General features: G+C 38.9%; 1 protein-coding gene across 1 annotated transcript in view; it reads right to left on the bottom strand.

Moving 5' to 3' along the window:
• The window catches only part of tusc3 (tumor suppressor candidate 3), a 111,264-nt gene that overhangs the window by 22,950 nt on the left and 65,988 nt on the right, over positions 1-22,326 (bottom strand). The window contains exon 7 of the mRNA XM_041258471.1: positions 7,573-7,636. Within this exon, the coding sequence (XP_041114405.1) occupies positions 7,573-7,636 (64 nt within the window). The remainder of the gene's footprint in view (positions 1-7,572; positions 7,637-22,326) is intronic.

Below are 22,326 nucleotides of genomic sequence, written 5' to 3'. Positions count from 1 at the left end.
TTCATAGACAAATATAAAAATACTGTACTTGAGGGTTATGAGAAAAGACAGGTCAGTTTGGCCCATTTTCAATCAACCAGACATGCATTTAACATCTTGAACAGTAAATTAATAATATACGGAAACATATCTCATGTCAGATGGTCTCTCTACAATTATTCTCACATTCAAATGTTGTATCATAACCTCAACCTGCATGTTAGAAATACGAAAGCAAGAAGTTTATCAAATTTTTTTTTTTTTTTTTTCAGAAACTGAGCAGAGTGGCTTTTAACATATTACATTGTGCCAGGGGGCATGGCAGAAAACTAAACCACAGAATGAAAATAGTACTACAGCTAATTAGTAAGACACACACTTCATGGCTATAACTAATTAAAAAAGAGAGAGCCATCAGTGTAAATCATATGAGCGGGGCTAAAACCAGTAACACAACAAAATGCATTTTTGGCACTAATTTAATTATGATTTTGATCATGAAGACTATCTATGAAGTACTAGTCCCCCCTTCTTCCCGGATTGGGTCTATCCCTAGACTGCAGGTTAACAGTTTTTACTGCCTAATTATAACCATGAGCTCCAAGGACATGAGACATAGGTATCTCCAAATATCCCTAGATTTTGATCTCTCAATAACAGGATTCTGCTAAATCACAACTGGACATGCAGTTCTCCATATTCATACAAAAAATATAGGTGTGGCATACAGTATATACATGCAGAAAGACCGTGAGACAGGTGCAGCCTTATAAACCCAGACTCTAATACTCTCAGTGAGTGCATACTGACTTGAGGGTACCCTCACTGTTACCCTGAGGTGAATTTCAAATGTAGGAAGACCTCATGATAGTGTCAAAGACGTTGGTTTGAAAATGTCCTCCTGAAGAACAAACTAATAGAGACTATCCAATCACAAAGTTACAGATTATACAAAATAAAAGTACCTGGTGGTACTTTTTCAAATGAATCCCACTAATATATTTCAATTTTACATATTAGATGTAATGGATAGTTTTCTGCTCAGCAATGGCATACCACTTAACATTAACATTATTGTGATATCCTGCATAAAATAACTAACTCCAATAATGTGCCACAAGTCTGGAAATGTGAAAAATCTTGTCAGCCAAATTCACACCTGTGGACTAGAAACACCCTTTTGGGTTCCAATTAATTATAATTAGAGAACAGAAAGTTGCACTCTGTTTTTAAGGACTTTTTTACCTCTGCAAAAGTCTACTGCTATGTTTGAAGATTCATTGGCTAGCCAGAAATTCGAAGGTAATTCTAAAACTTCAAAGTTTTGTCAGGGCATCGATGCATTGCCAGTTTTTTTTTTTCTTTTCTCTGTTAACACAAACTGTTTGACAATGTAAGAATACTATTAAAAAATATATATTAAATGTCATTTTCATGCAGAATTCAATCTTTTGATTTGTATAATACATATTACTTAACTAAAATCCATTAACAAATCATTACACATAGCACTTCTTTATGGCACCGCTGCTATGCATTGGAGCAGAGCATTATGCCAAAGCACTGGGGGGGGGGGGGATACCTACAGTGTCTATGTTGCTTCAATAAAATATGTACTATATACCTAGTGTACATGACGTTGTAAGAAAAGCAAGCGGCTCCCAGGCAGTTCAAGTGCGGCTCCCGGTGAAATGCAGGGTGACACACACGTTGCGGATCGAATGAACTGAAGAAAAAATAACAAACAAAAAGGAGCGCTAAGTGAAGCAGAATGGTTCTGGCTGCTCACTCTGTACACCAGTACATACATACATACATACATACATACATACATAGAACACAAAATAAGCACAGGGGCGTGGCACCCTACCACATCCTGCTTCCCTGAAATAAGACAGTAACCATTCCCAAATGTGCATTTGCCTCCTAAAGACCCGAAACCTGAATAAAATATAGCCTGAGAGAGCCTGTGACGCAGTCATGGCCCGCTCCCGACGGCACAAAATGACAGCGCTCACAGACCTCAGTGCAACTTTTCCTTCAAGCCTGCTGCAATCATGGATGCAGCGACACTGAAGGTTAATGGTTACACTTCTATTTCAGGGATGCAAAGTTATGATAACGTTTCCTTTCAAGTATGAAATGTAACCATTACTGAATGTACCAAACTGCTAATAAACGTGAATTTGTAATCACATTCGTAGTAGGTGACCCTGGTTGTTTATATGCATTAAGACATATATGTACGAGGCATTGGTATAAAGGCGGAGCATGGGGGGTTGTTGAGATCATTTTAGCCCCATTACTACTCAAGGTGAAAATTTCCATCATCTTGCTTCTCTTGCTGCTCCCAGAGAGGCCTTGATGCGATGAGAATCTGAAAGAGTTATATTCCAGGAAGAAAGGAGACACTTTTATAAGTGTCTCATGCATAGTCTTGTGTCTCTTACCAGGTAGACTGCTGCTGCTATGTGACCCAGGAATTTCTAGAATAATTTTACTCCTACAACGAAAAGACCTGCAAGATGACGAATGAAGGCTTTGGTTAGGCACACTGTTCCAGGGATAGTGTTGAACTGTGCACCCAGGAAAACCAAGGATTTTGTTGGAATGAGAGCTAAATTTTCTTTGTTCACTAGGAGACCCAGTTCCTGGAATAGATAAATAGCTTTGGATGGAGCCTGTACTGTATTTAAGCCTATACTGTATTTAAGTGGAAGCCTAAGCTTCTGAGGTGTTCAGCAACTTTGGCAATAACCTTGGTGAACACCCTGGGCATGGTGGATATTCCAAATGAGAGTACTTTGAATTGATACTGATCTCCCTTGATGGCGAATCAGAGGTATTCCCTGTAATCCTCGTGAATGGGGATATGAAAATATTCATCCTTGTGGTCTATGGATATCAACCAATCCCCTGTTTGAAATGCCTTGATGACTGCCCAAAATTTATTTTTAAGAATGTAGACCCTTGAGGTCGAGTAGTGGCCCTGCTCGTGAGAAAATGTAGGGACCTGTTCTATGGCAAGAGAAAAGAACAGAGCCCCTATTTCTTCTTGTAAGACGATCCCTTGTGGGCTTGACCAGTCCAGTAAAGTGTGGACGATTCCTGTTGGTGGTGGCAGGTGTCTGAATGGTAAAATATATCCATTTTGTATGAGCTCCAGGGTCCACTCACCTTGTGTTTTATTTTCTGCCAGCTCAAGAAATGCAATATCCTTCCCCCTACAGTCAGAGAAGTGGTTGGAGGGACTTATATATGGAGAATGTCAGGAGGATGAAGTAGGTTTACCTCTTCTTTTGCTATAGCCACGAAAAGATCCCTGTGGCCTGGCAGCCTGGCCACATTGGAAACGGCCCTGTCCACCTGAGAAGGACTGATCTGGTTGGTGAACAGGGTCTGCTAAAAGCTGACTCTCTAGTCGGTGCTGAGCAAGATCGCATTGCCTGTCTAGCCTCCTTCATGTTTGCCAGTGAATCCTTGAGACCCATGCCGAACAACAGCTCACTCTGAAAAGGAAGCTCAAGCACCTTGGACTGCGTGTCAGCAGTGAGAGGAAGATTTCATCTGCAGACATCTTCTTGCAGAGATAACATTAGCCAATGCTCTAGCATTAGTGCCGATGTTGTCACATGCAGCTTGTAGTTGTATCTTAGCTACATTTTTGTATTCTTCTGTCAGCTGCATAGCCATCTGGCAGCTGGCCCCACAGTATATGCTGGTATTTAACCGCATGCATTTGATAGTTGTTACGCTTGCTGGCAGTGGCAGCAGAATAATCCTTCTTAGGAAGTTGTCATTTTGTCTGCCCGGTCAGGTGCGGATGTTCTGGAGGGAGTACTGCTTGTGACAGACATGACAGTGTCTACCTTAGGCTGTTTGAACAGGGAATCCTTATGATTTTCTGATACAATTTTCTGTAAAATCTGTCCACTCTAGTTAGGACTTTAACAGTAGATGTAGGTTTCTCCTAAATAACCTCAAGGGGCCTCCAGACGGCCTCATGGAGGGGAGAACCCCCAAAGTCTTTTTTGTCATCCTTTTCAGCTTTAGTCTAGATATTAGCGCTAAGAAAGGAGGATATCCTTCTTAAGACCACTTCTGCATTTGTTATGGTTGCAGTACCAGTTGCCTCCACTGAAGTGTCAACTTTGGGAGCACAGTTGATGACATCATCACCCTCCGTGCTATGAGTCTCTGCCAGGAAGAAGCGTTTGTCCCATGAGCTTCGTAATGTTGACATCTCAGGTACTAGACTCCGAGCTGTGGGCTAAGGATGTAGGGTTTGCCTGGATTTCTCAAACTCCTGCATCCACTGAAAAAACAGATCCTTCGCCATAGGTGGTAACATTACCCGTGTGGGAGCTGTCTGGTGCGTCTCAGTTGTAGTACTGGAAATGGCCACCATGTTTTTTTTCTGATGTTTCCCCTGCTGCTTCAAGAATGTGCCGATTTTGTGGTTCTTTTCCTTGGGGGAGACATGGTGTAGTCCGCTGTTCTCTAGAACTTCTTGATCTCTTATGAGCAAAAGAAGTTGATGATGCAGCATGGCTTTTGCCTTATTGTGAAACTAGGGGTGAAGGAGCAATACTGCTTAATGTTGGCGTGCCCGACATGTCTGAACACATAAGACATCAATCACTAAAACAGGACGGGGAAAGGGGAGAACCACACAAAGAACACACTGAGGGCATGTGTGCGGAAAGAAAGACAGACAGGGAGGAAACTAGCAATGCTAGTGGGGACGGGAAAGAGAAGAAAAATGTGCCTATAGTGTTTGAAAAGCAAAACAAATAATGCCACAAAGCGACTGATGCAAAATATACTCGAGTCCGTACCCAAGCTATGCAGGAGAAAAACTGGACAATGACCCTAAATGTGCTTTATAAAGAAGGGTCATCTAATTGGCACCTGGCGGGACTATTTCTAGGATCTCTGGGAAAGAGATCTGATTTTTTTTTTTCTCCTGGCCCAAGCAACACAGAGACTAGGAGTTCACTCAGTGTCATCTGACTAGGTAAGAAACAATATTTATTCTCATCAGGCTAAACATTGAATGGTCTAAAACAGAAATATGGAATTTAATTCAAATTATTACAAAAGCAAGGTAAAAAAGTTCAATTAAAAAAACAATCACTTGGGAGGTGAATATTGCTAGTTTAAGCACATCACTTCTTCAAAGAGCTTGTGCACCAATCATTTTGCCAATTTCACAAGCTCCCAGTGAAGGAGATCTGTACATGATAATTACAATTTTCAGGCTGCCAGCAGTGCTTAAGAATCAACACAGAATGTTACCTAATTATTTACTCAATTTATTTACAGTGGGAGTATCCCAGGGAGACGAAGGGGAAATTTTGTCACATGTAATGAGTTTTCTCTTCCATTAGAAATTAGCAGAGGGTGTCAACAATAATAAAAAGGTATATCTTAGCTCCTGATTCCCTGGTGCTGATCTAAAAGCTTCTACTACATGCTCAGAATGCAAATATATGCCAAATGTCTGTCACAAAACTCTAAATTCACCTGCACATTTTATTGTTTGATTCACAGGAACATTTTTCCAACCATCACAAACAGTCAAACAGATAATTGGATTAAGGTCACTTTCAACTACCAATAGTAATAAAGCCAGATAAACTTAAACTAACCTCTCTTTACAGAGAGGTTGGTTTATATTTACCTCCTCCTCCTCCTCCTCCCCCTGCCCAGTTTCCACCTTATTTTTATCCCTGCCAGGTGTTTGGTAATCAAACTACTGGCTGAGAGATGTAAATCAAGATTTTGAGGCAGCACTAAGTGCAACCAAAAGCAAGGCAAAGCACCAAAACTAAGCAAGTCAAAATGCTATAATACTTATGTTATGTTTGATTCTCTATTGAAAATATTGTTTTAAAAAAAATCAGCCGACAGACCATGTTTCAACAAGTGAAACAAAAACAAGCTTGGGCTATATGGATTGCTTGCTGAATTGAAGGGCTAATTTATTTAAATTCACAGATATTATCCACATATACTGTACCTTAAAGCTGCCATAACCAGCAAAAAGAAGCTCCAATTTCGTAATATGATTGTTGTTTCTTTTAATTAAAACTTGTGGGAACTATTTGCATTTTTTTAGTGGAAAGGCACCTGACAAATCAAAGAACAAGGTACTTCCAGGTTTTAAAATGTAATTCATCAAATCAGCTCCGGGCAGTGACTAATTTGCAGCGATAACTGTCAATCTCAAGTCTATGGATAGAGTCAGTTCATTCAAGAAGGATGAGGCACTAGTACTTCACAGTTAATAACCCAGAGTCTAAGTAACTAGTAAGATTTTAAAATCAGATCAAAGGTATTCACAATTCAAATCATTATTATATTAATATTGTAGTGTCTAGTGTCACTTTCTAAATGGAAATGTGTGAAATATACTTGTTGTTTAAGTTTAAGCCCTGATCATCTCCAGTGATTTCAAAGAAGTACGATCCAAATATGAGTGCATGTACAAGTAGGAGTTATGGATCCTCTGCAAAGCCCTACTATGCAGGATCAAGAAAGGGTCAAGATAAGAAGTCTTCATGTTGACAGATCCCAGCCTATTTGTATTTAGTACATGATTGCTACCAAATGATGTACGCTAAAATAAAAGTCTTTCATTAATTCAGAAATCCCCCAAACTAAATGTTATACCCTGAGGTATTCTAGATTCTTTGGGACCTCACTCGTGACAAACCTTATGAAGGCAATTTTACACAATGGCAAGTTTATACTCCATGTTGGGATGTAAGTAAACTGAAAAGTGGGCTTTCCAAAAAAAGGTAGCATATTTGAAAATAAAGTAAACTATGCTAGAATTCTTTAATTAGGCAAAGCACATTTATATCGGCTTTGCCACAGATAGATTTCAAAACTACTCTACTCCCAAACTGTGAAATACTGGCTCAGACTTTCTTTTATTAACCCATCCTCCCTTCTGTGATAGAACTGATTATACCAAAAGCGGACACCGCTCTCCCATTGTTTACAGTCAACAACAGAACAACAAATAAAGCACAGCTGAGATGACACAAGCAATTAATAACACTTATACTAAAACCACTACTTACTGATAAAACTGCTCTTGAAATTAATCTTTTCTGTGGACTACAGTGATTATCACTTAATTACCCCATATTAAACCAAGAATCATCAGATTTGTTTGAATCATTTTTTTTTTTTTTTTTTTTTTTTTTTTTACAACAACAAAACTTGGATACACAATTTAAATATTATTTAATGTGGAAGCACCTGTAAAGGATATATTAAACTAAGGTCTTACTGCTTTTTACCCTAATCGCATTAAAGTTAAAAAAAATATATATATATATATTGTAATTTTAGATGCAACCAAACACATTTCTGTATCAGACATTGCTAGCCTATATTAAACATGCAATCATTTTTGTACTACTACAGAAACTTCATTTAGTTTTTCATTTTTTGGATAGGTATTTTTTGCTTACCAATTTATCAAGAAAATAAATTTTGTTTAACTCACCTGACACTTAACCAAAAATGGATTCCATAATTCTTAGTGAAGAATCTATGTATGTATTAAAAAAAGGATACTCAACAGCAGTATAATGTGAGATTCTGCAACAAATTGGGCTTGGCTGCTCCCATGGATATAGCTCTGTTGAAATGAAAACAAAACATGATTAGAAACAGGCTCATGCAATTAAAGTACATTAACACAAATCACTTATGTAAGAAAAGTAATATTTTTCTATTTTGTTTAAAAATATTTGCTTTGTGTGGCACAATTTTGTTCTAGTTTAAATATCTATCATGAAAGAACTAGACTCCAAGTGTGCATTGGCCTACCTTTTACACTGTATAGCCTTTCATGTGGTTTATCACCAAAGGAGAACACCTTGTATAGTAGTGATAAAATTATTAAGAGTTTTCTCCAGTGACACCTTAATAAAGTTTTATTATTTCCAAATGGCCGCCACGTTATATAACACCATGCTGTGTTTAAAAGAAACACATTAATTCACGGTTGCTGTATATCTACTGTGAGAAAGTGTAGTCCTGGGGAGCAAAGGACTACACCTGCCAGAATGTCACAGACTGAAAAGCCTTCATTTGTTTAATTAGTATTTATCTGTTAATTATCACCTGCATCTGGCTATTATTGGCAATTAGAGCAAGGTGCAGGGTATTTAAAGAAAGCAGTCTCTTCAGGGCAATTGAAGTAAGGTATTCAAAAGGTAATCACGCTTTGCAAACGTAGTACCACAAAGTGTTTGTTTGTGCAGTTGTGTATTGTTTTTGTGTTTTATGGCAGGTAAACAGCTTACCTATCTTGCAAGTCAGTCAGGGACCTTCTGTATGTGTAGTAAGTGCTCGTAAGAGCTAGGCTTTTGTTTGTTTCCCGCGTACGTGCTCAAAATTCAAGTTCTGTGCCTGGGTCTGATTTTAAAGGGACAAACAAACTACGGAGTAAGCCCGGTTTACACATTTTCTGTATTGCAGAAATACATTTTTCAGAATAATCTGGATATTTTTTATATTTTTATCCAAACACCACGGGACAGATATATGTACATTTATCATACAAACAACTGTAGGCACTGAAACAGCGGCTGTGACACCATATATATCACCTGTACTTGATGACGTGGTAGCTGTGTCAGTATAATCAACACAGAGGCTTTGTCACAATATAATCACCTGTATGTGTTGACACAGAGGTTGTGATAATAACCACCAAGTTAAACAGTTACTTTGTCATGAATGAAGCATTTAGCCTTTTAACCATTCTGCTACCAAGTGTGTTCAGCTAAAAGTGTTGTAACAGTGTGAAATAACTACTATTACACGCAGTGTGAAATGCGCTGCTATTACACGCAGTGTGAAATGCGCTGCTATTACACTCAGTGTGAAATGCGCTGCTATTACACGCAGTGTGAAATGCGCTGCTATTACACTCAGTGTGAAATGCGCTGCTATTACACGCAGTGTGAAATGCGCTGCTATTACACTGTGAAATGCGCTGCTATTACACGCAGTGTGAAATGCGCTGCTATTACACTCAGTGTGAAATGCGCTGCTATTACACGCAGTGTGAAATGCGCTGCTATTACACTCAGTGTGAAATGCGCTGCTATTACACGCAGTGTGAAATGCGCTGCTATTACACGTGTGAAATGCGCTGCTATTACACTCATGTGAAATGCGCTGCTATTACACTGCTGAACACACTCAGCAGGCAGCTCATTTCTCCAAGGGGGAAAGAACTCTTATTTTATTTCATGTTAGTTTATAATCCCAACACAAAGTTCTTAAACGCCATTCTCTGATACTGAAAATCTTTATGTGGCTTTTAAAAATCCCCGATCCCTGCTTCTGAATTCCAATTGCCAACGTCCATGTAGTTAAATTACTTTAACTTTGTGGTTCTTTGCTTCATAATACCCATGGATAAAATCAAGATAATTTATTATTTTTTTTACCATTCCATCATTAACCACCTCAAACCTGAAATATTCCCTTACTTCACTGCGCACAGACTTTGGGGTTGTTCATTTTCTAGCCAATCCAGAAGTAACTGAATCTTAAGCAGCTCTGCGTATGCTGACGTTTTTATACTGTTTGATCTCTAAAAATTTACATCTCATTTTTAATACTGAAAGTACACATTTAAACCATGGCAATGAATACATTAGCATAATCACGCAGACAAAATTAAATTAAAACACTGACAGGTGCATATATCAATTAATGCAAAATTTGGAATGACACCAAATGGCCAATGGTGCTAAACTTAATGCAGCATGCAAATAACGTTTGGTACCGAAATGCCAATTAATGGAATAAATGGTTAAATAATATAGTGGGTGGTGTTTCTTTGCCTACGAGACTGTAAGTAAAGTGTTGGGGTTATGCGTTTTGGTGGTGGCTGGCAGAGATGGGGTTAATTCCTATCCCTGCCAAATACATGTGTTGTGGGTTTGTGGCTGTTTTGCACAGCCACAGGTTTAATTGATTCATTGTTTAATTGTTTTATTCATTTAATTAAGTACACCTGCCTGTAATTAGCAGGCAGGTATTTAAGCAGCTCAAAATGTTTGGTGTGTGTCTGTGTTAAGAGTAAGAGACCCGTGTGGTTCAGACCTGATGAGGTACGTGTTTAATACTTGTAAAGTATTGGTTTCAGTACTGGTAAATGGCTTAGCCGTCCAGTTGTAGTTAGAACTTGGAGAAACGTTTAGTAAACACTCCTTGGAGGAGTTAGGTTTTGTGTAAATAAATAAATATACAGGCCTGCCCTGTTAAAAACCTACCTGTGGTTCTGAATACTGTTCTTTTTATAACAAGACAGTGTTAAAGGTCCTGTAAGTGACAAACTAACCCTGGTTTGTCACACTTAATAGAAAATAAACTTGATTATACTGCGTTGGTATTTTAGCGGTATTAGCAATAAAAAGTAAGACTATGAGAGTTTTTTTGTTTTTTTTTAAATCCCACAATATTGCAATATGGAAAATATTATCAATATCATATCAAAATATTGATATTGGTGCCCATCACTGCTTAAGTTAGACCTGAACCTTAAAAATATTTAAAAGTTAACACTGCTGACATACAAGATGTGCTATTTCCTCAGGAATAATACGAGAAGTTAATTACTCTAAAGTAATAGAATATACAGTGCAGTTTCTCAGCAATTGCTGTTGAGTATGACATATGATTTGTGTTGCCAAGGTAACTATGCATGTCAGACAACTACATTGGAGCATATGTCAGGGTAGATGGATTCCCTGCACTGAAAAGGTCACCTCCCACCAGCCGGGGGAACATGGGGGACCTGTCCATCCGGCAGGCGCTGGCAACTACAGGGTTAACATTCTGTAGGAGTCGGCCTGCTATGAGGCTGGTGGAGGGGAACGAGGTACACCTGGTCCCAAGCCAGGTAATCGGGTATGGGACAGAGGAGAAAGAGTGTGCAGGTGCTGGATAAAAGCATTAACCTTTCTGTGTGTTTCTTTGTCAGACTAAGCAGGGCAGTTTCCTGTGTTTCGGTTGCCAAAGACTGGTCAAGCATGGGACTGTGGTATTTAAAAATACAGTGATTTACATATATACGCTCCTCTCTGGACCTGTCAATTTGTAAATAGTATGTTTTAAAGTAAAGTATGTCTTTTTGTTTTGTGCACCATTTTTGTCTGTGTAAATACACTTGGTTGCACCTTTTCTAATCTATAACGTCTCCTATTGAAGATGGAGCAAAATCTGTTTTTTCAGCTTTTGGCTAGTGGGAAGTTTTCAACCCCAGTCAAACCTCAAACTTGCAAAAATGACTGTTGAAGATGATCCCATGGCGTTTCTAACCACCTTCGAACAGACAGGCCAAGTAGCTGGGTGGACAGAAGCCACACGGGCAGAACGACTGGCTTCCTTTTTAATTGTGGAAGCTCAAGCTGTTTATCGCACCCTGAGCGATGATCACTCCCAGGTGAAAGCAGCTTGTCTCAAGATTACCCCCGAAACTCACCGCCGACACTTCAGATCCCTCGAAATGTGTCTAGGAGAAAGACTGCGGCTAGTAGCTCAATGCCTAAAGGACCTCGGCCAGAAATGGCTGAAGCCTGACACGCACACGGTGACAGACCGGGTGCAGACTACCAGCCCACCCGGACCAGTGAAAGCCCAGGCACTATCCCTCGGACCCTTACACTGAAGACAGGTAAACCCTAGTTGGGGGTTTGCTCTTCACAGACTATGACAGCCTATCCCTAGGTGGGTTAAAACAAAAAGCTCTCACCCCTTGCTTTCTGAGCAGCGGGACAAACCTACTGTATCTGATGTTCTGTCTGCCCCCCAGGTTATTTGCTTTTGATGTGGATTGACCACATCAGTCTGGAATGCAGCAAAATGGACTGATGTGACCTTTCCAATCCAGCTCATCGGTAAGACCCAGGCGAAACAGTGGAAGAGGCCCTATTTGATCTCAGTAAAAGTAGGCAAAAGGAAGACGCACACTTTAGTGGATTCTGGATGTTGGCAGACACTCATTCGGACTGCTTTATTAGCTGGTACCCAATGGTGACCATAACAGACTGTGGGCATCACCTATGTCCATGGCGAAACCAGACAGTATCCAACTATGCTAGTTAGGTGAGTAAATCGGTAACAAAACGGCATACGTAGTCGTGGCCATAGATGACCATTTGCCATACCCCATCATTCTGGCACTCTAAAATATGCAGGGGGAAATGCAATATCCTTTGATGGGAAACCAGTGGACAGTACTCGACGTGTGACCTATCCACACATTCTGGTAAAGCGATCCTTCTTGTACTGTGCAGCCAAATTACCAGGACCGGGACAAATAGTACAGTAATTGTGGGCACCCAGAAGGGTCCGATCTGAGCTTTTGCAGTTGGCGCATAGCATCCCGGTAGCAGGACATCTGGGGAGATGCAAGACCTGGGAAAGCTTGGCCACCCAATTTTATTGGCCCGGAATATACCAAGATGTATGTAATTATTGCTCCCAGTGCCCCGAGTGCCAGTTGGGTGGCTCCGTGGCAAGTGGCCCTGGCTCCTCTGATTCCGCTCCCTGTTGTTGCGACTTGAGTGGATTGGTATGGACATTGTAGGCCACTCTTATCAGCTTCAGCAGAAATTAACATGTTCTCGTCTGGTGTAATTTCAGATTATAAAGCAGAGGAAAAATCGTTGTAAACATGCACAATAAATACCAGATATGGATACATTTTTTTTAATTAATCGACCATCAGCATCAAAACAACAGAACCCACAGAATGATGATACAGAACTTCCCTCAACAAGTTCAACCGTAAGGGCTGAAGAACAGCGAGGAGGTGTGAGTAAAAAAAACACAAAGCCATTATTAACCATGCAAAATTAAGGAAATACATAAACAGCTACTTGAATTTCGGTTTTATTTGTACTGGAATTGGAGATATTCCTCAACCGCAGTGCATAATTTGTGCACAAGTACTGTCCAAAGAATGTTCAAAACCCTCCAAATTACAGAGACATTTAATTACTAAGCGTGAAATATATAAAACAAGCAGCATTCATTTTTTGAGCGAAAGGCTAAGGAACTGCTTGATACTAAAGCTGTAATGAAATCCACAACTACTGCGGATAAAAAGCTTGCAGTGTCATCATACATCGTGGCTCAGAAAATTGCTAAAGCAAAGAAATCGCATAAGATTGCTGAGGAGTTGATAATGCCTTTGACTTTTTTCTTTTGCAAGGAGCGCAAGACAATAACTGTTAGATGATTTATGACTTCAGCAAAAATCAGCTGGACTAATTGCATTGGGGTCTGCACTGATGGAGCCGTAGCAATGACCAGAAAGCATTCTGGTGTTGTGCAAAAAATTAAAAGCCGTTGCACCTCACGCTATTTGGACACATTGCCTTTTACATTGAGAGCCACCTACTGCGAAAGATACTGAACCAGGTCTTCGGTGTTCTGAACACAGCGGTAACACTTGTTAATTTTATTAAATCCAGAGCAACACACTCCACGTGTTGTGCTGCACTTTATGAGGAAGTGGGCGCAGAGCACCATTCCTTGCTCATGCCCACAGAGGTATCGAGGCAGAATGATTTCCTATATATTTAACCTCAAGGAAGAGTTACCTACTTTCTTAGCTGGTAAGAAACCCAAACTTGCCAAAGTGCTGAAAGAAGACGTGTAGCAGGCAAAACTGGGTTACCTTGCAGACATATTCAGTGAAATGAATAAGCTGAATAAATCTATGCAAGGTTAGAGCACTCATTTTATTGCCCAGTGTGAAAGAATTGACGCATTCAAAAGGAAACAACAGAATAAGCCAGTACACACCTGTGGGCTACAAACCCCATTAGTGAGAATATTGAAGCTAAACTGCCACCCTCTGTCCCATCAAAGCTGTTAGAAGAGCACACTGACATTTCATTAGACAGCTCCCTCAGAACCAAGTTCAGTGAAATGCAGCTGGAGACATTTTGGTGCGAGCGCTCCAATGAATACAGCACTGGTGCTTCTTGCTCAGCACCAGTAACAAGTTTCACATTGATTAAGTAAAACAAAAAATTATATATACACACACACACATGCCACGCACTCAATATATCGCAGGTGTCAGGGTCCAATATACATCAGCTGTATATCAAGGGCCGCAATATAGCGAGAGACGCATAGAAAAACAAATAGGCTAACAAATAAATACTGTACAACCACTTCTGTTTTTCTGGGTCCGTCAGGGTCGAGTATAAATCCTCTACACAACCTGCTTTTGCTCATTTTCCATATAAAAAGCAGCACACCATTTTAACTCGTACAGCGGAGGGTAATTGCTTTTGCTTGTTGCTCGGGAGCTGATGTCACTGCCTTGTGGCTTTTGCTAGTGCATTGCTGCCACACATGAACACCTTGTTGGCCAAAATAAAAACCACGTCAGCAATAGATACTGAATTTGCTTTGTGTTATTGTGCAATACGTGTGTATATGGTAACAGTATGATATTAATGCTTTGTTTTTAATTGTTTTGTATATTGTTGTTTGTGATGTGCAGTACAAAATAAAACAAACAGTAATTCTAAGTGCCTATGTATATTGCAGCTAAGGCATATGCAGTTAGATAGTAAAAATGGGGAGCCAAATCCAGGACCCCGATATATCTGAATCCGCAGTATACCAAGGGCCGATATAATGAGGGGTGTGTGTGTGTGTGTGTGTGTGTGTATATATATATATATATATATATATATGGTCTTCTTCCTAATATTAGTAATGGCCGAATAGTGTCGGGGAGTATTCGTTGCAAACTAAATGTTTGAGGTGTGTCACATTTCAACCACGCCTCCCTCTGCAGTCTGTGACACAGGCAGCCAATCGGTTTCAACCACGCCTCCCTCTGCAGTCTGTGACACAGGCAGCCAATCGGTTTCAACCACGTCTCCCTCTGCAGTCTGTGACACAGGCAGCCAATCGGTGCGGGAAAGAAGATGGAGTTGATCTGTGTCACTGTACAAAGTCAGTGCTTAACTTGTAAAGAAAGAGAAATGACAATAATACTGTCCTTAAGAACCGCAGATTCAAAATCATAACATGTTTATCTGAAAGAGTATTGTACTAGGGTTAAGTGTTTACACTCATGTATTCTACATCATATACAAAAGTAGTAGTATGTGCAGAAAAATTAAAGGCAACATGTTTTGTTATGGCTTTATATTTAAATAGTTTAAAAAACAAACTAATTAAAAGGCATTCAGAGGACACCAGAAGGACGACATTGATTTAAAAAAAAAAAAATACGCACCCAAACCCAACCACGGCCTGCACTATTACCAGCGATGTGTATGCAACCGAAGCCGCTGGGAAAAACGACTAACTTAGGCTAAGTGGTTGTTATCTTTAGTATGTTTTTATTCTCTCTCTCTCTCTCATATATATATATATATATATATATATATATATATATATATATATATATATATATATATATATATATATATACACATTACACACACACACACACACATACGGTTGAAGTCAAAGGTTTGTGTACCCCAATGGAAATGTCTCAAACAAAGAATTGTAGGAAAAATCTAGTGTAGCAAAAGTTTTGCTTTTGTGGATGGGGAAACAAAAAGTTACAAGAAATAGATGTCTACAATTTTTTATTTCAGCAATTCTTTTTGAAAAACTCCATATGATGAACTGCCAATTCAAAAGTATTCATACCCTTTGATGCTATGATAGTATTGTCTACAAGGTGCTAGAAATTTCAATATGATAATGCAGAGCCTAATTTTAGAAAAGTCTAGAAAATGCTGGATTGTAGGTGAACATTCTTAGAGTACAAAAGGGTTAGGCATTGGATGATTGCTGTCATTACCAATAAGTCAATATGGGGGAAAAAGTAAAGAGCTATCTGAAGACCTTAGGCAATAAATGATTTATTGTAATAAAGCTGAAGAAAGACATAAGAAGATTTCCAAGCATTTGAGTATCCCAATTGTAACTACTGTTTCTATTATCAAGATGTACAAGACTCATGTTCCCTCGGTCTGGAAAAAAGAAGGTTCTTTCACCAAGAACAAGTGCAAGAATTTAAAGGACGGTTAATAACAATGCGAGATTGACTGCCAAAGACATTGAAAGTGAATAGGCTACATGTGGAATTGTGATGTCCATTTCAACCATAGGTCGAATATTGCATGGTGAAGGTCTCAATGGTCACAGGCCAAGGAAAAAGCCACAAGGACAATCACTTAAAGTTTGCAAAATGACATTTGAATGTTCTGGGTCAAAAGTTTTGTGGAGTGATGAAACAAAAATTGAGCTACTTGGTCATACTGATAGTTGCTACATTTGGAGAAAGTCTGGTGAAGCATTCAAAGAAAGGAACACCATACTGACTGTAAAGCATGGAGGTGGTAATATCCTTCTGGGACAGTTTTTCCTGTAATGGCACATGAAATTTTGTTCCAATACATGGTAAAATGGATGCCACAGCCATACCCCCCCCCCCCCCCCCCCCCCCCCCCATCCCCCCCCCCCCCCCCCCCCCCTCCCCCCCCTTACAAAACTTGGTTTAAAGTGCAACAGGATGTTCTAACACAACAACAATCCAAAGCACACATCAAAATCTACTTCAGAATGCTTGAAAAATAAAATCAAGGTTCTGGAATGGCCAAGGCAAAGTCCTGATCTAAATCAAATTGAGAATCTTTGGTAGGAGTTAAAGAAGGCTGTGCACAAGACAAGTCCTCGAAATTTGAATGAACTGGAACAATTCTGCATTGAAGAATGGTAAAAAAAAAAAATAAAAAAAAAAAATCACTAAAGAATAATGCCAAAAGCTCATTTACAAATATCCAAATCATTTAAAAGAGGTTATTATTGCAAAAGGCGCCTCAACTAGCTATTAATTTCATTTTTCTTGTCTTACTTTTGAATTAGCACTTTTGGAGTTTTGCAAATAAAATCTACTTAACTTTTTTTTCCTCATCTACAAAAGCAAAACGTATAATTTTCATTGGGGGTATGTAAACTTTTGACTACAACTATTTATAACAATTTAGATATTTTATTTAACATCATGTAATCAAATAAACTACAAAATGATATTGCAGTCTACAGGAAGTCATAAAAGTAGTACAGTATTTTATGTTCGATTTTGAAATGTCACATTTTTCAAATTGTGTCAGTTTTTCATTAAGTATAAAACTACAAAGCGGTATGCAAGTCAATATGTTAACGTAACACTTTTCATCAGGTTTAATTTGACTTAGTGAAGCAAAATGAGTTAATTCTGTAGGGCGGTGCAAAACCTTTGGCAATAGCTGTACATTAACTGAAGCTTGCAGTCTTTCATTTTCCTGTTAAACTCTATGTAAGTGACTTGGGACCTCAGTACTTGGAAACAATAACAGAGTTATTTTTCAGTGCTGAAGACAATTGAATTAGCTTCAAGAACAGTCCACATTCTCGTTTAAACACTGCATATCTATTGTTCTACAAACCTACCTACAGCAAGCAGTATGGGTTTGCTACCAAAACACAAATGTTGATGTAATGGAGTGTTATTTTTAAGCTCATTAATTCAGCACTTCAATTCAAATAACTAACCACAGCTTAATGCTCTGCAGGTTTGATTTTTCGTTGATTAATAGATTGAGTATTACCTGAAATGATGTTCATCATAGTCATTAAAATAATAACAATAATAATATTTTTGAAGCAGTATTTGTGAGACATGGCCTTATTCAATTAAAGTGATGTTAAAATAAATAACAACTGCAACAAAGTATTGTAGCAACTCAAGAGGGTGCAATGACTTACAATGAGGCAAACAATGAACAATAATTTCATAATGAGTAACAGCTCTACTGCTACAGATCACTATTAGATTATACAGATCAAACACACATAGATGGTATCATTGTACTTGTAGAATGTTTTGATACATGGCTGCATTTATTCGATCTTCAACAGACCAAGGACTTCCAAGAGGAACTTAGACACAAACTGTTGGATTGCCCTCCTCCTTGCCCTCTGGATGCCACACCAGTTGTCTCGTCTTGAACGATTCTCCAGGTCATCTATTTTTGCTCTTAGTTCCTTGTTTGTCGTGGACAGGTTAGTGCAGTTTGTTTCCGGGGAGCCGAGGTGGGCCTTGATATTTCTAAGTACTGCCTCATCACCCACTCTCTCTCGCAGCAGGTGCTAACACAAATGCTAACACAGTGGAGCCATTGTGACCAAACTGAATGGATTCCAAATTTCAAGTACCTTTTTCAAGTGCATTTATTTATGTTGCTAACCATCTCAATATTTCAGCTTAATAAATTACAAACTTAATAAATGTAAACCATTTCATAGTATTTACTTCCTCTGTCAATAACTTGGAAAAAACATTAACCCGTGGTAATAGCATGTATTCCTGTTGCCAGTGACAATAACACTCAATTCAATAAATGAGAAGTATAAAATCAATTACTATACTACTATTGTTGAGAAGTCAATTTAATACATAAAAAACAGTAACAGCCAATTCAATAAACTGTAAAATTAAATCATTAGCATTAATTCATGTTGTCAGCGACTACAAGCTGCTACTCAATACACTGTGAAGAATATCATTGCCATCTGCGCACATGGTATGTGGGGTGGACATTATGGCTGCCTTTGACACTATTGATGATCAGATTCTTTTGGAACGCATTGAATATCTGGTGAATGTGAGGGGAACTGCTATGGAGTGGTTCAGCTCATACCTGTCAGATCCACATCAGCATGTGCCCTATGCTGCTTCTACCACTCAAGTAGTCCCACAGGGTTCCGCTCTTGGCCCTCTCGTTTTTAACGTGTATATGCTGTCATTGGGAGATGTTATACAGCAGCATGGGTTAAAATGTCACTCCTAGGCAGATGACACCCACATTTATTTTGAAATTAATTCTAGTACTGGAGCGGTTCTATCTGCATTTATGGCTGATATACAAGCATGGATTTCAAGTAATTTCTTGAAATTAAATGCTAACAAAACTTGAGTTGGTGGTGGTAAGGTCTAAACCCCAACTTCACTCTCTTTCTGGTGTTGCTTCTTCTTTTAGCAATTGTTCTCCAAATGCTTCCTCTGTGGTTCAAAGCTTAGGTGTTCAGTTAGACTAGGTTTATGTTTGACACACACAGATATCTACAGTGGTGAAGGCAGGGTTCTTCCACCTAAAGAAAATCTCTAAATTGTGTCCTTTCCCATCTCCCACTTCGATTATCGCAATGCCTTTTTTCTTCCTGCTTGCTCTATCAATCGTTTACAGTTGGTACACAAAGCAGCACCTAGAATCTGTTCTTCTGTTTTTGCACATCTACATTTGCTACCTGTCTGTTCCCGTATCACTTTCAAGATTCTGCTGCTGACATACAAGACCCTTATATCATGGACCATCCATCTTAGCCCATACACCCCCTGAGAGACAGCTTAGGTCTTCCAAATCTGGACTTCTTAAATGTATTTCCCCTAAATGTATTACTCCTGGTGGGCACAGTGTTAGTTGTATTTCCCCTTCCTTATGGAACTTTCTGCCAGTTGCATTCAAAATTCTACTTCAGTTTCTCAGTTGAGAAATTGTTTGTTTGTCAATGGGTATCAATCGCTGTTTCAGGGCAACCTTACAACGACCAACACCAGTGCATAGGTGGTTGAGCGTTCTCCAATGTGGCCATTTCAAGTCTGATCCAGGTGCCAGTCACTCAAATCAGTTCAAGACCAATATCCCCAATAGGCCCTTTATTGAACACCATTTCTTATCCAGAGTTCTTGCCAGAGTAATATACACCTATTTCCTTTTAATCCTGTGGGGAGGGAGAACACTTGACACAAAACAAAGGGAATGCATACGCACATCCAAATTCTTTCAAGGTGCAGGACAGAAAGATTTGAAAGTTAAACAAACATAGTAAGTATATTATGCTCCAAATTGTTTAGATTTTGTATTATACCCAAGATCAACGTTTCAATCTGCAAGACACTGACACTGCTAAGTCATATTAAAACCTGCATACTGGGGGGGGGGGGGGAGTTCCTGGTATGTTACATGTTTGTGAACTTCGCAAAGTCTTCTGGGAATTCAAATGTAGTTTGGCGCAGTGATGTCGTAGCGCTGTTATGGGCAGTTGCTATAATGGTCGGCGCTGTAATGTCCGTCGCGGTGATGTCGTAGCGCTGCTATGGGTAGTCGCTATAAAGGTTGCCGCAGTAATGTCGTAGGGTGGTCTTGGATTTGCTGTGATGTCGTGATATGCTGTGCAAGCATCCTTAGCCATAGTGTAGCACAAAGCCAGTGTTGTGGGATGTGCACCCCACTTAAGAGTTTGCCAGCTTTCTGAGCAGATTGTTTTTTGTGGCCATCTTTGCCTTGACTTTTTTTGTGTGTTCCTTGTAGAAAAAGATGCGGTCGCGGGTGATGCAATTTGTGGCTGACTTCTTCGTTTTGTAGATGGAACGCAGAAACTTGGGGTATGGATGGATTGGGATTGAGGCAACTGGTATAGTAAGTTGCCAGTTCCTCTAAGACACTGAGGATTCCCTTGACAACCGCAAAGGATTTGGTTTGCTTTGTGATGCAGAGGTGATTTTGGCTGATCATTTGAATAAACATTGAAGAGTAAGGGTGCCAGGACCCTTACCCTTAAAGGAGAGGCCGCTCCCCTGCTTTCAACAAAAAAGCACCTGTTCTCCAGGAGGCTACTGAAAACACCGTGTAACAATTTTTTTTTTTTTTTTTTGTTCCTGGGTAGTAAGTGTTATTTCCTAATTGCTTATGCCTCAAAAGTACAGAAAATGGCTATTATTCCCCACAAACTTTGCTTTTGTGACCAGGACAGTGATATTTCAAAATATCACTATTTCCAATGGGAAAACGGGCAAATGTGTGTTTTTTCGTTCACCTAAAGTCAGAAAAAAATAACATATGAATCCAAATTAACATGTATTTATACTAAAGTAATACAAAAATGACTACAAAAGATTTAGAAGTGAGTAGTTTTTCGAAATTTACGATTCTACTGTAAATACAGTATAATCGTAAATCTCGAAAAACTACTCAGTAGTGATATTTTGAAATATCACTGTCCTGGTCACAAAAGCAAAGTTTGTGGGGAATAATAGCCATTTTCTATACTTTTGAGGCATAAGCAATTAGGAAATAACACTTACTACCCAGGAACAAAAATTGTGTTACATGGTGTAATGAGAGTTAGATCTTAGTCACCTGTTAGCAGGCAACGGTGTTGAATTGTGTCATATCTACGGCTGACAAATGTACGAAAGCTGCGCTGGTTACCATTTTCTTTTCATTTTCTTGTTGATGTGTTGCATCAGTGCTAATGAAGGTTTTAAAATAATTCTCTTACCTCTTACAGACAGATGCTTGGACAGACATGCTCCTTTTACCTCAGATTATGATACACACAAAACTTGTGTTAAAGAAGCTCCTTAGCAAGTTACATCTCAGATGAACAGTTCTCAAGATACACAAACATGAAAGAAAGGCCCTCTACATATATCCCCTCTTTTATGGTACTCTCGGTAGCTATGTTAAAAGAATGTCCTTAGCAAGTTTTTTTTTTCCATTTGGATAAGTGCTGCTCTAGATAAATTACTTCTTAAATTCATTTTTTTTTTTTTGTTGTTGTTGTTAAAATTTCTTATCCAGGAAACTACTTCAGCTTAATAATGAGTCAATTTTAGAAGACAAGTATTTTATGAAGCAAAGCAATATTCACAGAAAACAATAAATATCACATTTGGTATTATATTTCATAACCCAAGGGCCTTAGTATATATTGAAATTTTCATGTTTGCCACTCAGCATTCACTAGACAATCCCTCCGATTAGCTGCAGGGCTTGTGATGGAACCAGAATGTCTAAAGCAATATTATAACCATTCCTCATACTGGGAATAATGTACACCATTTGCTTACAATTTCAACAGGTTACATGGACACTAAAATTAGTTATGATTAGCTACATGGCATCTGTATACTATTTCTGTATAATACATGTTCATACGTCAACTCCAAAAATACAATGAAAACACCACCAATTCCAAGAGTAATAATAATGATACTTAAATCGTGGACATTTGCTGAAAAGCTTTGAAAAGCTTGTAGTAATAATTTGTTTATGTATCCAAGAAAATGGCACAGTACAAAACAATACCTTTTGGTGCCGAAACAGCAATTTGTTATGAACTATTTTTAATTAAAACATACATTTTGTCACATTGTTTACAAAAATATAACTAGACATGTAAGCGTACTGAGTTATACATAAACAACAC

This window comes from Polyodon spathula, chromosome 1 (genome assembly GCF_017654505.1).
Source record: "Polyodon spathula isolate WHYD16114869_AA chromosome 1, ASM1765450v1, whole genome shotgun sequence".
In the NCBI taxonomy this organism is placed as follows: Eukaryota; Metazoa; Chordata; class Actinopteri; order Acipenseriformes; family Polyodontidae; genus Polyodon; species Polyodon spathula.
This window is presented reverse-complemented; position numbering and strand designations above follow the sequence as displayed.